Source organism: Chlorocebus sabaeus, chromosome 22, assembly GCF_047675955.1.
Source record: "Chlorocebus sabaeus isolate Y175 chromosome 22, mChlSab1.0.hap1, whole genome shotgun sequence".
In the NCBI taxonomy this organism is placed as follows: Eukaryota; Metazoa; Chordata; class Mammalia; order Primates; family Cercopithecidae; genus Chlorocebus; species Chlorocebus sabaeus.
The window spans coordinates 68,112,760-68,126,900 of record NC_132925.1 but is presented as its reverse complement, the minus strand read 5'-3'; the positions used below and the strand labels follow the sequence as shown (position 1 = coordinate 68,126,900).

At 42.5% G+C, this 14,141-nt stretch overlaps 1 protein-coding gene across 5 annotated transcripts in view; it reads right to left on the bottom strand.

Moving 5' to 3' along the window:
* EIF4E3 (eukaryotic translation initiation factor 4E family member 3) overlaps window positions 1–14,141 on the bottom strand; it is a 73,664-nt gene that overhangs the window by 16,841 nt on the left and 42,682 nt on the right. For 4 of the 5 annotated variants that reach the window (XM_007984986.3, XM_007984987.3, XM_007984983.3 and 1 more), the window contains 3 exons: window positions 13,924–13,996; window positions 3,213–3,307; window positions 314–374 (listed from right to left, as the gene is read on the bottom strand). In XM_007984986.3, the coding sequence (XP_007983177.1) occupies window positions 314–374; window positions 3,213–3,238 (87 nt within the window). In that variant the 5' untranslated portion in view covers window positions 3,239–3,307; window positions 13,924–13,996. The remainder of the gene's footprint in view (window positions 1–313; window positions 375–3,212; window positions 3,308–13,923; window positions 13,997–14,141) is intronic. The other variant, XM_073009929.1, reaches the window with a different exon arrangement.

Sequence of the window (14,141 nt, the reverse complement as noted above, 5' to 3'; positions counted from 1 at the left end):
TTAGTCATGGCTGTCAAAGGAATGACTACCATAAAGACATTCACCCAGCTTTTCTGTGAAGTTCACAGGCATTTACTCCTGCAGACTGCATCATACAGTCACATATTACACCATGTCTATGGAGAAGCACAATTATACACTTTCAAGGTGACAGTGTGAGGCGGAAAATTAAGGTCAGAACAGAATTTCTCACCCCCAGCCTGTTTGGGGACTGCCAGGTAAACAGGCTGTCTGCAAAGCACAACATGTTGATGACAGGCAGTCAACAACCCCAAGCCTTGTCGGTTCTAGAAGAGGATCAGAAGGAACCTACCGTGCTGTCCTTGGGGACTTTCATCTTCCATACGCCGCCCTTTGCATTACTCTCCTCTTCCCTGGGCCAAAGACCAACGTTTAAAGTTACACTCAGGACTAAGTGATTCTACATACATTTAGATTAAATATCTCTAAGTACATTTAGTTTAACAATAGACGACCTTAAAAACAAAATAGTTGGGCATTTTTCTTGTTTTTGTTTTTTATTTTTTATTATGGATACGTAATAGTTGCACCTATTTATGGGGTATATCTGAATTTTTTTTTTTTTTAAAGACTAGGTCTCACTTTGTCACCCAGGCTGGAGTGCAGTGGCATGATCATAGTTCACTGTAGCCTTGAATTCCTGGGCTCAAGCAATCCTCCCCACTCAGCCTCCCAAGCAACTGGGATTACAGGCATGTGCCATCACACCTGGCTAATTTTTAAAAATTTTTTTTATAGACGGAGTCTCCCTCATTTTGCTGCTCAGGCTCGTCTTGAACTCCTGGCCTCAAGCAATCCTCCCACCTTTGCCTCCCAAAGTGCTGGGATTACAGGCATGAGCCACCACATCTGGCCTACATGTGATATTTTGATACATGCATACAAGGTATAATGACTGAATCAGGGTATTTAGGATTATCTATCCAACACCTCAAGTCTTTATCATTTCCTTGTGTTAGGAACATTCCAATTCCACTCTTAGTTATTTTGAAATACATAACAAATTATTGTTAACTATAGTTACCCTGTTGTGCTCCAAGACCTCATTTATTCTAACTGTATTTTTGTACCCATTAACGATCCTCTCTTTATCACCCCCGCAACTTCCCAGCCTCTGGCAACCATCATTCTACTCTCTTTCTCCATCAGTTCAGCTGTTTTTTTTGTTTTGTTTTGTTTTGTTCTTTTAGCTCCTACATATGAATGAGAGCATGAGATATTTGCCTTTCCATGCCTGGTTTATCTCACTTAATATGTTCTCCAATTCCATCCATGTTGTTGCAAATGGCGGAATTTCATTTTTTTGATGGCTGAATACTGTTCCATGGTATACATGTACCATATTTTCTTTAGTCATTCATCTGTTGATGGACACTTGGGCTGATTCCATATCTTGGCTCTTGTGAATGGCACTGCAATAAACATGGAAGTGTAGATATCTCTTTGACATACTGATTTCCTTTCTTTGGGGTATGTATCTGGCAGTGGGGCTGCTGGATCACGTGACAATTCTACGTTTAGTCTTTTGAGGAACCTCCATACTGTTCTCTATAGTTGACTGTGCTAATCTACCTTTCCACCAACAGTGTTCGAGGGCTCCCCTTTCTCCACACCCTCACCAGCATTGCTGTCTTTTGGATAACAGCCATTTTAACAGGGGTAAGATTGGGCATTTTTCAATAAACTCTTCCTCAGTCCTTTTGTTGGAAACAGAAGCAGATGAATGCAAAAGGAAGGAGCTAGGGATGGAGAGGCAAGAAAGTGGCACTCAGTGGCTACATGGGCAGGGAAGGTGATAGGACTTGAGATCCTCATCCTCAAAGGGCTGGTGTAGACAGGCCTGCTTGACTCTGGGGATGGACAACGAATACAACTGCTTCATACAAGGGAAGGCCCTGACACTTCAAAGTCATAGTCATGACACTGTCTCATGTGATTCTCCTATCAACCATGTATCAAGGCCTCATAGGTATCCCTGTGAAGGACACCTGCTGTGTGTCACTGTTTAATATCTGCTCCCTTTCTGGTAAGAGCATCCCAGTTTCCCCCTAAAGAGCCACCTGCCCCCTACTCTTCTGTGAGATCCACTCAGGCAGGGTTGACTCCACGTCCTAGCTTCAAAGATGGGTTTCTGATTCAGGCTAGCCTATGAGAGTACTGCCTCTTCCTAGTCTTTGTGATTGGCCAGAAATTGAAAGGGGATCCAAAGTGAGACAATGAGAGCCAGCCCTAGGATTTTATCTGGGCTGCTGAGTACTGACATTAGTAAACTTGCAGGGTGTAAGACCAGAGCATACGATGGCCACTTTGCCACCTCAGATGGGAGAAAATAAAACCGAAAATTAAACCAATGTAGAATAAAGCAGAATAATTCTGGTGGGGACCATCAGATTCCTGATAACACTGGAGCCGGATTTGCCAGAAATTATCCCTACCAGTGAACTTCCCAGTCACAGGTTAAAAACATATTCAATTTTTTTTTGCTCAAATTAGGTTTCTGGTGGCTGGGCCTGGCGGCTCATGCCTGTAATCCCAGCACTTTGGAAGGCTGAGACGCACAGATCACTTAAGCCCAGGAGTTCAAGACCAGCCTGGGCAACAAGGTGAAACCCCATCTCGACCCAAAATAAAAAATTAGTTGGGGGTGGTGGCAACACCTGTAGTCTCAGCTACTTGGGAGGCTGAGGCGGGAGGTTCACCTGAGCCTGGGAGGTCAAGGCTGTGGTGAGCCGTGATGGTGCCACTGCACTCCAGCCTGGGTGATAGAGTAAGACCCAGTCTCAAAAAAAAAAAAAAAAAAAAAAAGAAAAGAAAAAAAAAGAAACCAACCGAACAACAACAGTAACAAAAAACCCACAAAAAAAAATTAGGTTTCTGTCATTTGCTACTACTCAAGATGAGATACATTTACATTTTATTAATGAGTAAATAATGCAGAAAGACTGAATGACATAAGGATTTATTACTAATTGGGACTCCAGCTTGGGCAAACTAACTTACTGTCCATCTTCATCACCACATCAAGCTATTAAAGAAGGAGGACACTTAGTCCTAGACCCTGGGTCATGATCGGTATCATAGACTTTCTATGTTGTCCATGTGAGATACACATCTCAGGTGATATGATATTTTATGAGATTCACAAACATTTCCCTCCCACCTTGACCTTAAATTACACATTAGACACTTACCAAAGTGGACGCCTCTCTCCTCTCATTAAATGATAACTGCATCTCAAAGGCAGGCTAGTCACAGGAGGGATATTATTGTATACACTCCAGAATATCTTTAAAAGAAAAACAAACACTTTGTTTAATATACCCAGTATCGATTTATTATGCTGCCAGATTATCAAATTAGTGCATTAAAGAAAAATTTTGATTCTCATTGTTTTATCCATTCAAAATAGGTTTTTCTCAGTATCCCTTCTAATTATCTGCTAGAAAATGTAATATAACGTTAAAGAATGCTGGGTTTGGTGGCTCACACCTGTAATCCCAGCACTTTGGGAAGCCGAGGCAGGTGGATCACTTGAGCCCAGGAGTTCGAGACCAGCCTGGGCAATGTGGCGAGATCCCATCTCTACAAAAAATACAAAAAATTAGCTTGGCATGGTGGCAGACGTCTGTAGTCCCAGCTACCCAGGAGGTTGAGGTGGGAGGATAGCTTGAGCCTGGGAAGTCAAGGCTGCAGGTGAGCTAAGATGGCACCACTGCATTCCAACTTGGGCAACAGGAGTGAGACTCTGCCTCAAAAAAACAAAAACAAAAACACAACAAGAAGCAGAAAAGATGTTCCTTGCTGATGCTGTGCTAAGTTCTATGTTTCATGAAGCTATGGTTATTAAGCAAACATTCCTATGCAACATGTCTACACATAAAACTGGAAAGCACTTTGCTAATGATTTTTCTGACAGCTAGGTAGTATCTACTAAAGCCTTTAGTACTGAATATATGTACTGAACATATTTGTAACTATCTTGTTATAACAGACCCTGTCTTCAACATGGTGAAACCCCATCTCTACTAAAAATACAAAAAATTAGCCAGGCGTGGTGGCAGACGCCTGTAATCCCAGCTACTCGGGAGGCTGAGGCAGGAGAATCACTTGAACCTGGGAGGCAGAGGTTGCAGTGAGCCGAGGTCACGCTATTGTACTCCAGCCTGGCCAACAGGGCGAGACTCCGTTTAAAAAAAAAAAAAATAGACCCTGTCTTCTAAGTCTGTGATGCTATGGCTTGGGAGTTGAGGGATAAAGGAGATGGCAAAGAGAAACCACCTTAGACACTCTGTTTGCCCCTTATCTCTCCCCTGCTAAAGGAACAGGGAACAGCTCAGATGCTGAAGCAACAAGCTGCGCAAGATACACAGTGTTATGGACTGCATCTGTGTCTTCCCCAAATTCATATGCTGAAACTCTAACTACCAATAGGATGGTGTTAGCAGATGGAGCCTCTGGGAAGTAATCAGGTCATGAGGGTATAGCCACCATGACAGGCTTGGTGTCCCTATGAGAAGATGAAGAGAGCCGGCCCTCCCTCTGCTGTGTGAAGACACAAGGAAAGGATGGCCATGCACAAACCAGGAAGAGGGCCCTCACCTTGGTGTGCCCATGCTCACACCCTAATTTCAGACTTCCAGACTCTAGAACTGTGAGAAAAAAGGGTTTGTTGCATAAATAAAAAAAAACTGCCCAGTCTATGGTATTTGGTTATAGTAGCCTGAACTAAGACACAGGGCAACTGGTAAACAGAAATAGTTTATACAAAAATAATAAAGTAATAGAAAAACAGGAAGTCTTGGCAAAGACTGGAGCTGTTCTCTGTGCCAGGCTTTGTTCTATGAACATTTACATGTTTATGCAATTTATCCTAATGACAGTCTTAGGAGGAGGTACGATTATTATCCTTTTTTTTTTAAAGATAAGGACATCAGGCAGAGATGAACCTGCCCAAAAGTCACTGTTTGGTATGACCATTAGGATTAGGACAAGGATTGAGGCTATGAAGAAGAAAATGCTTCCCCATTTGTTTGGAGTAGGTCATAGAATTACTATGCTATGAATGCTATGCACCAAATTACTGTGTAAATAAGAAATATTGTTCTGTGTGGTGAGGTAAGCATAGGGTGATCATCTGGGTCTCCCAGTAGGTCTGAGGAAAGCAGCACAAGTAAAAGAGCAATTGGAAAAATCAATCCTAGGGCTCATGAATTGAGTCACACGGGTGGAATGGAATTTTATCTATGTTGAATGATAATCCTGCTGGGTTGTTCAAGCCTGTTTTGCGTTAAAAAAATAATAACACTGAATTAACTGCAAAGGTGGCAATGATGAACTCTAAGATCAAACTGAAGACAAAAAACTACAGGATGATAGATGTATTAACTGAGAATCCACCTTGGCTCCCTCCTACTAAAACGGTGCTAGTGTAGGGAGGAGCTAAAAGCTACTGTAATAACAGTAGCTCCTCAAACACACATCTCTCTTTATGGAGGTACCTATCCTATAAATGCTTTGCTTTTTGTACAAATAAGACTATTCCAACATTTCAGACTGTCTGCGGTATGAGGGTGGGTAGGTAGGGCTGGAATCTGAATCCAGACAATTTGATTCCCAAACCTCTGTTCCTAACTACTCAGCTATTTTCTTTTAAGACATTACTATATGTTTTTGACACATCTTTCTCCAATCTTAGCAGCCAGGAATGAGGTCATGAAGCCACAGAAAGAGGGACACATGTTGAAGATGTTTTCCCACCAGTAAGATGCCCATAATTCCCAAGAGGCTGGTGGTTGTCAACTCCAGCCTGAGAACCCAGTTATGATGTGGCAATGTCCTCTGTAGAATTTATGCACAAAATAACATTAAGATGAAAACTCCTGCCTAAGGTAAAACCAAGAGGACTTTGGTGCTGGCAAACTTTAAGTCTCCTCAAAGGCATCACAAACCAAAGTTCCTGCCGTCATGCCCCTGTCAAAAGTTGTCAAAGCTTGACTTTTTAACCTAGTACTTGAAGCGCATTGAAAAAATACAACAAAACACCTCTTCCATTTCAAAGATCAGAAAAACACTAAAGATCACGCTAAGAATTGGAGCTTTAGAAGCTTCTCTTGAAAACAAAAAGAGACAACTGATTCTGCTTGGCTTGGCAAATTTGACAGGAAGAGATTACAGCCCAAGAAGATCAGTGATAGACTTAACATATTCATTAAAGCACGTATTTGTACATTTGTGCTGAGCGTAAAATAGGAGCAAAATATCCGGTCACACCATTAAAAAAAAAAAAAAGCCCATTTTAAAAAACATGTGTCATTAAACTGGTCTGTTTCCCTGTTGCAAACCTCATCCAATGTGTAGAATATTTTTGAAGTATGTCTGCTGGTGAAATACCTACAGGAAGGAATCTACCATTATTCAGCTCCTGAAAATCTCTTCCACCCTTGCAGAAGTGAAAGGTCTGCTACAGTGGAAGCCTGGTAATTTGAGATTATACTCTCTGTAACACATTTTGAAAATGGAAACACTTGAATTTGACTATACATAAAATCTTGCAAATAGATTTCAAAAGCCATTAGGTTTATAATTAATTTTGTTGGACTTGCAAATCAAAGATTGCAGTAAAAGTAAAACTAAGCACAATGTTTATTAATGATGGTTAAATGCTTTTTTTCCCCAAAAGCCTTGAGAATCACCCTAGGACTAGGAGAGGTATAAAAGTTGAACATCTTTCATTCAGTCAACATCTGTGAGCATCAGTTGTGAACAGGGCACAGTGAAGAGTCCTTGGGAACTGAGTTGAATGCAGGAGGGTCAGCTTTTGACCACAGCAATCCACTCCTTAGGAGGTATGTTCTGGAACACCAATCTGAGAATCTTGAGAAACTGAGGCAAGGAAGACACCTGTCCAATGGAGTCTAATACCTGGATTTAAGACCTAGGTTCTCAGGATAACCTTCACAGGTCATGTAGCCCTTGAAACCCAAGTTGCCTCCTCTGTATAAGGATACAGCTACTTCATTGGAAAATGTAATGATGAAATGCAAAGTGAAAGCACTTGCAAGGCCTAAGGAAGGAAGCAAAGTACGGTTAGACCCATTAATATGCTGACCACTTGATAAATCCCCAATCTATTAGTACTGGATTGGAGCAACTATGTACCACCTGACAGTCTTCTGCCAAATAGATAATCATTCATTACCAAGAAAACTGGCAAATTTCCTCCTCGATTTCCTACTGGAATGTTCTGAAGAAAAATAATGCACTTGGAAATTCTTCAGAAGAAAAGATGTCATGTGTTGACAGACAACAAAGTGATATGTCTGTTTTGTAAAACAAACCAGAAACAAAACCACCCAGCCAACACACCTCAAAAATAAAATAAAATAAAATAAAAAAATACAGGATTTATTCCAGGTTGTGGCATGTGTAGCAGGAGAGTATTTTCAAAAAAATAAAACAAATATTTTTGCTCATTAGGTATTACTAGTTGCCTGGGGCTTCCCACCAACTGAATCAGTGGTATTTATGGGCAGGGCCAATAGGCATCTGAACCAAATAGGCAACTGAAGAGTTTAATGGATGTTTTTAACTCACAGCAGACACAAAGGCTGAAAGCAGAGTGCTTCTGATTTACAAAAGTAGGTACCTGAGAGAGAAATGGGTTTTCCTTTGAATTCCAAAAAGGACTTGATTTAAAGAGAGAGCCCAAGTGTGGAGTTGTGATCATAAACGAGATATGACAGGATGTGAGGGTAATCTCCCACCACATAGAAAGTCAGTTAGGAAAAAATGAACTCTGAGTTGGGGAGTTAAAAGCTTGGAGTGAGAGGAGAGTGAGGTTAAAACCCTGAAAGGATGGGAGAGAGCCCCACGCAAAGTTTGAGGATGCCTAGAGCAGAGCAGTGTGGAACCTGCTTTCTGGCATAGCCCAAGAGGCTCCAAGACTCCCAGAAAAGGTCCTCATTCCTACAGTGCTGAGCAACATGGCGGTCAGGTCTGAGAACAGCTGGGAAGGCAGGAGGGGTTATTTTTGCCAGAAGGGCCTGCCACAACCTCATAGGTTCCCCTCATTCTGTTGGGGTAGGGGGAAGGCAGACAACATTTCCTAAATCTCCAATCTGGAGCTTGAAATTGCTAGAAAGCCTACAGACAGCAGGGCCTGGGGTCTGGACGTGTGTGTACATAGCAGGGGTCTTCATGACACGAGGTTACAGCAGGGCCAGAAGTGGTAGGCATGGCCCAAGGTCAGGAGGGGTCAGGGGTATTTCTGCATATGCCTGTTCATTTGGAGAAGAAGAGGGTGGTCATTTTCCCCAAAAGAGACTTAAATTGGAAGAGATCCAGTTTCACAGTTGAAGTGACTAAATTACTTTTAATTAACAAGGTCAAATCTCGCCCCACCGCAATACACAGACACAATGGCCTCCACTGAGAATGTGGAGGAACACGAGCAATTTAACTTCAGTTATATTTCTTCATAACTGGATTGTAGCTATAGATGTTGATCCTATTATGCATATAATGGATAAACTAAATGATGGATAAAGAATCTTGTTATACTTGATTCGAAGTCTGCGCTAGACAGAACTATGAAGTGGACCTGGCTGCAGGTCCTTCTCTTTTTCTCTTTTCAGTGTTGGCTTTCTTCCTCTCTCCCCTCAGGCCCCTCCCTTCTCCCAAGGGGTTCACTCCAGGTCATTCTATTGCAAGACACCACCCACCATGGGCTGTTCTGCTGTGTCCAGGGCAGTAAGTACTGGGAATCAATCTTTCCATCATCCTCCATGATCAATACTGACCTAGAAAACCTCTTCTTCTGAACGAAGAGCCCTCATTTCCCAAGGGTTTGGAAAGCAAGCTGCAGCCCTAACTTAATGATCCATAACTGCACAACTCCACAGTCAGGAGGCTTGAAATGAAATGAAGTCTTGATATTATCGACAGTACACAGGATAAGTTTGGCATATGCAGGGGAAACATTTTCTTAATTTCAATAGGTTATATATACCCTTTATGAAGACTTTGTTTATGATAAACGATGTTGAATTTCCACTTATAGAGGAAATATAGTTTCTGTTTTATGCAAATTTAAATAAGAAGTCAATTTATAAGAAATACCGGGTAGAATATACTACAAGTGAGATTAAGTGTGGCAAAATCTTGAAGGTGATAACTTCAAATAACTGAGGTTCGAGACAGAGTGCTGTACAGGAATGAGTTTTCAGGGGTGGAATTTTTAATCTTATAGCAGGTAAGGTCGAAATAAACTGGACAAGGGAGACTTCTCTTGCAAATCACATCTGGCAGGTAGCTCTTCATTCTCCAACAGGTAAAATAAGGCTTGTTCAAAAGCCGCATTCTATTATTTTTTCCCTCTAGAGATGTGGGTCTTGTCATGTTGCCCAGGCTGAACTCGAACTCCTGGGCTCACGCAATCCTCCCACCTCAGCTTCCTGAGTAGCTGGGATCACAGGCATGAGCCAATGCACCTGGCTAAAAGCCATTTTCTATTCTGCACTGCAACCCCTGAGGATGCAAAACCACATGAGAACTGTGGAAAATTTGGACAGGTTCACAAAAGAGTAAGAGAATCAATAAGCATCTGGAAAACATGCCTAGATGTAAAATGGAATTTTCCAAGAAAGGCAGGAAAGTAGAAATGAACTTAAGTCCAGGCAGAGAGAATTATTGTTGGGTATGATCAAAGTGTCCTCAGCAGGGGTTCCCAGGTCCTTTGGAGGCTGAGCCTCCCCGACTCCTCAATCAGGGGGAGTAAAAGAACTGAACTGGAAGTGGAGGGAGTTCCAGTCCTAGAGACACGGCATGATTGGCTCTTTCCACTGAATGTTTGGGCCACTTATCTCCAGCCTCAGGCTCCTCAGCTAACAGATGGGGTAACAATTCCTCTCCCAAACCCATCTACTTTGATTTGCTAAAGGGCCTCAAAGTGTAAAAAGACACATATGTCTTTAATAAGGCAATCCTTAATATCACATGATTTTTACCTTTCATCTAAACACATGTGGGAGGAAAATATAGACATAATTGGAGAAGCGGTTTTTTTAGTGCTAATGGAGTGAGAATAATCTCAGCACTTTGAGATATCAAGGAGGGAACACAGCTTGAGGTCAGAAATTTGAGACTAGACTGAGCAACATAGCAAGACCCCATCTCTACAAAAAAATAAAATAATTTAGCTGGGTGTGGTAGCACATGGCTGTAGTCCTAGATACTTGGGAGGAGGATGGGGTGGGAGGATCTCTTGAGAGCAGGAGTTTGAGGCTGCAGTGAGCTATGATTGCACCACTGCACTCCTGCCTGGGTGACAGAGTGAGATCCTGCTTCTGAAGAAAAAATAATTGATATACAATCCTAGAATAAATTAAAAAAACAGTGCGACAAAAGCATATCCTCAAATGACTTGCAAGATAATATCCTGGCCAGCTCTTAAATACTAAAGACAATTGATTAGACGTTAAGGACACTCGCAGGCTGAAATCTCAAAAGTTACTGATAAGTTAAATATCTTCACATACACCTGTTAGTGGTGGTGCAATCCAGAGTATAATCACTTTAAATAAATAATCTAGAAGCAGTGGTGTATAGTTTTCTGATATAAAATATGACTGAAGAAAGCATAAAAAGATATCTCAGTAGAAACAGACAAATTATGGCAGATGACTGGATACTTAACTATGGCTTTTTACGTCATTGTGTCATTTAAGTCTCATGACAGCATGATAAAATTACCATCACAATTATTCCCATCTTACAGATGAGTAAAATGAGATTCAGACAGGTTATATAACTTGTCCAAGCTAGTAAGTGTCACATATGAGACATCAACCAAGGCACTGTGACTACCCTAACCAGATAACTGATAGAGCTGAGGAACAGAATCCAGTAACACAAGTAAAAGCCGGCCACATCTGAGGGCTAAGTGCCAAGCATTACTAAGAACTATATACCCATCTCATCTAACTTCCACTCAACCTTAGGGAGTAAGCACTAATATTACCTCAGTTTTACAGATGAGAAACTGAGGGAGCACACACAGCTGAGACAGAAAGGAATTTCCTGATCCTTAAGGCAGTGTTTATCAGCCATTTTTTCACTGTTGCTCCCTTAGGCCCTAAAAGAGCCCTTTATCCTAATCACCTATGACAAAATTTTAATAGCACAGAGACATCATATATGTTTATGGACTGCATGGACATCTATGCTTTGCACATAAAAAGAGCGAGATTTGTTCACTGATGTACTTCCCCTGCAAGAATCAACTTTGGCCCCCACTGAGAATGTGCAGCCTACAGAATCCTTACAGGAAAGTGGTTCATTTATTAACTTCTAACTCATTCTTTTTTTTTTTTGAGTGCGTGTACATGTAAGAGACAGAGTCTCACTCTGTCACCCAGGCTAGAGGGCAGTACAATCTCAGCTCACTGCAACCTCCACCTCCCGGGTTAAAGCGATTCTCCTGTCTCAGCCTCCCCAGTAGCTGGGACTACGGGCGGGTGTCACCACTCCAGGCTAATTTTTGTATCTTTAGTAGAGACACGATTTCACCATGTTGCTCAGGCTGGTCTTGAACTCCTGAACTCAAGTGATCCGCCCGTCGCGGCCTCCCAAAGTGTGGGGATTACAGGCGTAAGCCACCATGCTCAGCCTCATTCATTCATTCATTCAATTCTTCAATATTCATTGAGTGCAAAGGACCAGACACAATAATATGGTACTGCATGATTCCATTCACATAAAGTTCAGTAACAGAATGAATGTAATGTGGTAGAAATGAGAACAGTGGTTGCTTTGGGGGATGGAGGCTGGAAGGGGCACAAAGAGACTTTCTGGTGTATGGGAAAGATTTTTTTTGTCTTGATCTGCATGATGGTTGTACATACGTACCCTTGTCAAAAGTTATACTTAAGAAATCTACATTTACTGTATACAAATTATATCCCAATAAAGTAGTTTTAAAGAAAGCATTTCCTAGTATGTGCCTGCCCGGGTGCTTTAAATTGCTCCCTGAAGACCCTAAAATGCTGTGGATTCAAGGGCTCTACCAAATACTCTGGGTTATCTCGCAGGGTCAGGAAAACCAAGCCAATCCCCTCATCTGACTAGTGTCAGCCCTGGAATCTCTTACATAGCCCTGATGATCTAATGTCATGTGGATTGGGAAAAGTCTAATGAGACTCTGAGAGCCTTTACATGAGGACAGGCCTTCAAATCAAGCGCTCTGAGGATTATAAAATGGCGCTGGGAAAAGGTAACAGAAGTCCCTAAATCCACAGAAGAGGAGACGTGCAGGGAGGCCTCCCAGATTCTGAACACACTGATGTCTCTGGACAGTGGTCCTCGTGCTGCCTTGCGGTGCCGTCTGTACTTGGCACTGCACAGCAGCACTGCTGCTCTGCTTCCCACACGTTTATGTCACTTCCCCAACTACACCAGAAATGGCCCACAGTCAGGACAGTGTCTTCACAACCAGCTCACTGCCGTTGGTAGCCACACACAGCACCTTACAATCAGATTTATGGCACTTTGTAATTATGCATGCCAACTTTTTTGAACCAGTTTGAACCAGATACTGGGACCACAGCCTGAAAAAAAAATGGATCTCTGTGCTACTTCTGCATGTAAGAGGCTGCCTAAGAGACACAATTTAGATGTTGATCTATTGCAATTTCTAAGACATTAAAAGATTTAGGGATACAACAGGAAAGCTATTTAAAATCTATCCCTTCTAGAAAATGCAACTCTGAAGCAGCCTCAAAAGCCTTATTCTACCTGCACCAGCCCATTAAACTAGAAGACAGGAGAAACTGGATAGAATCTGCTATTGAAGAAAATAGAAATGGGATCAATTAAGTCAATCAGGTTTTTTCTTTTTTGAGACAAGGTCTTGCTCTGTTGCCCAGGCTGAAGTGCAGTGGTGTGAATACAGCTCACTGCAGTGTTGAAATCCTGGGCTCAAGTGATCATTGTGCCTCAGCCTCCCAAGCAGCTGGGACCACAGGTGTGTGCCACCATGCCCAGTTAATTCTGAAGGAAATTGTTTGTAGAGATGGGGGTCTATGTTGCCCAGGCTGCTCTGGAACTCCTAGGCTCAAGCAATCCTCCCACCTCAGCCTCCCAAACTCCTGGGATTTCAGGCGTGAGCCACTGTGCCTGGCCAGCTGTGTTTTTTCAGTTGTGTTTTTCCAACTCCACCATCAGAGTTAGATAGAGAAAGAACTAATAGAACTAAGAGCTTGCACTCATTGAGAATCTGCTACGTATTAGGTATTCCACTAAGCATGGCATAAACATAATCTTAGTCAATCTTCACAGTAACCCATGGAGGTAGGTGCTACCATTAGACCAATTTTACAGAGATGAAAGGGGATGATCCATGCCTAATTTAGGATGATGGAACTGCAAAGTGAAGTAGGAAACCAAGCAGAGACTCTCCATCTTCATGCTCCACACTATCCTGCTCTCCCTATGTGACCTCTAAACCTTTAATAACCCTGCAGGGAAGGCGCCACTGCCTCTCACTGATGGGGAACAGAGGCACAGCGAGGCAGTGGCAGAGCTGGAGTTTGAACAGGAACACAGATAAAGATCTTGAAAACCTTTGCTCTTAACCACACTGCAGTCTGTCTTTTGTGTGGGTCTATGAAAGGTTTAGGTAGTAAAGGTTCAGCAGGTGGCCAAGAGAAGAGCAGGCCACCTGACTGTGTGCTCAGCTGGCCCTGGGGTGGACTTGGTCAAGGGCAGTTGTGCCAACCTGGACCCGAGAGCCAACTCCAGAGCAGAACCCTGGACAGGGGCTGCCAGCACAGCAACAGATTTCAAGGTGGGTGATTAAGTGTCCGATGTGTGCCGTGTTAATCCAGTTAGTCCCTCTCTTGCTCTTACCTGTACTGTCTGTACTGTGTAGATTTTCTTCAGATTTGATGCGCACTCAGCTGCTGTGGCACCAGGGAGGGATCTAGGCAAGCAGGAGCAGGACAAAGACAAAACAAGCAGTCAGTGCTCACAAAACAGCCCACAGTAGAATCTTTCAGGTCTTCCTAAAAATCAGGTCTCAAACCACAAGACTGGACATTTTGGGGATGCTAGTTAGAATTTAAAAT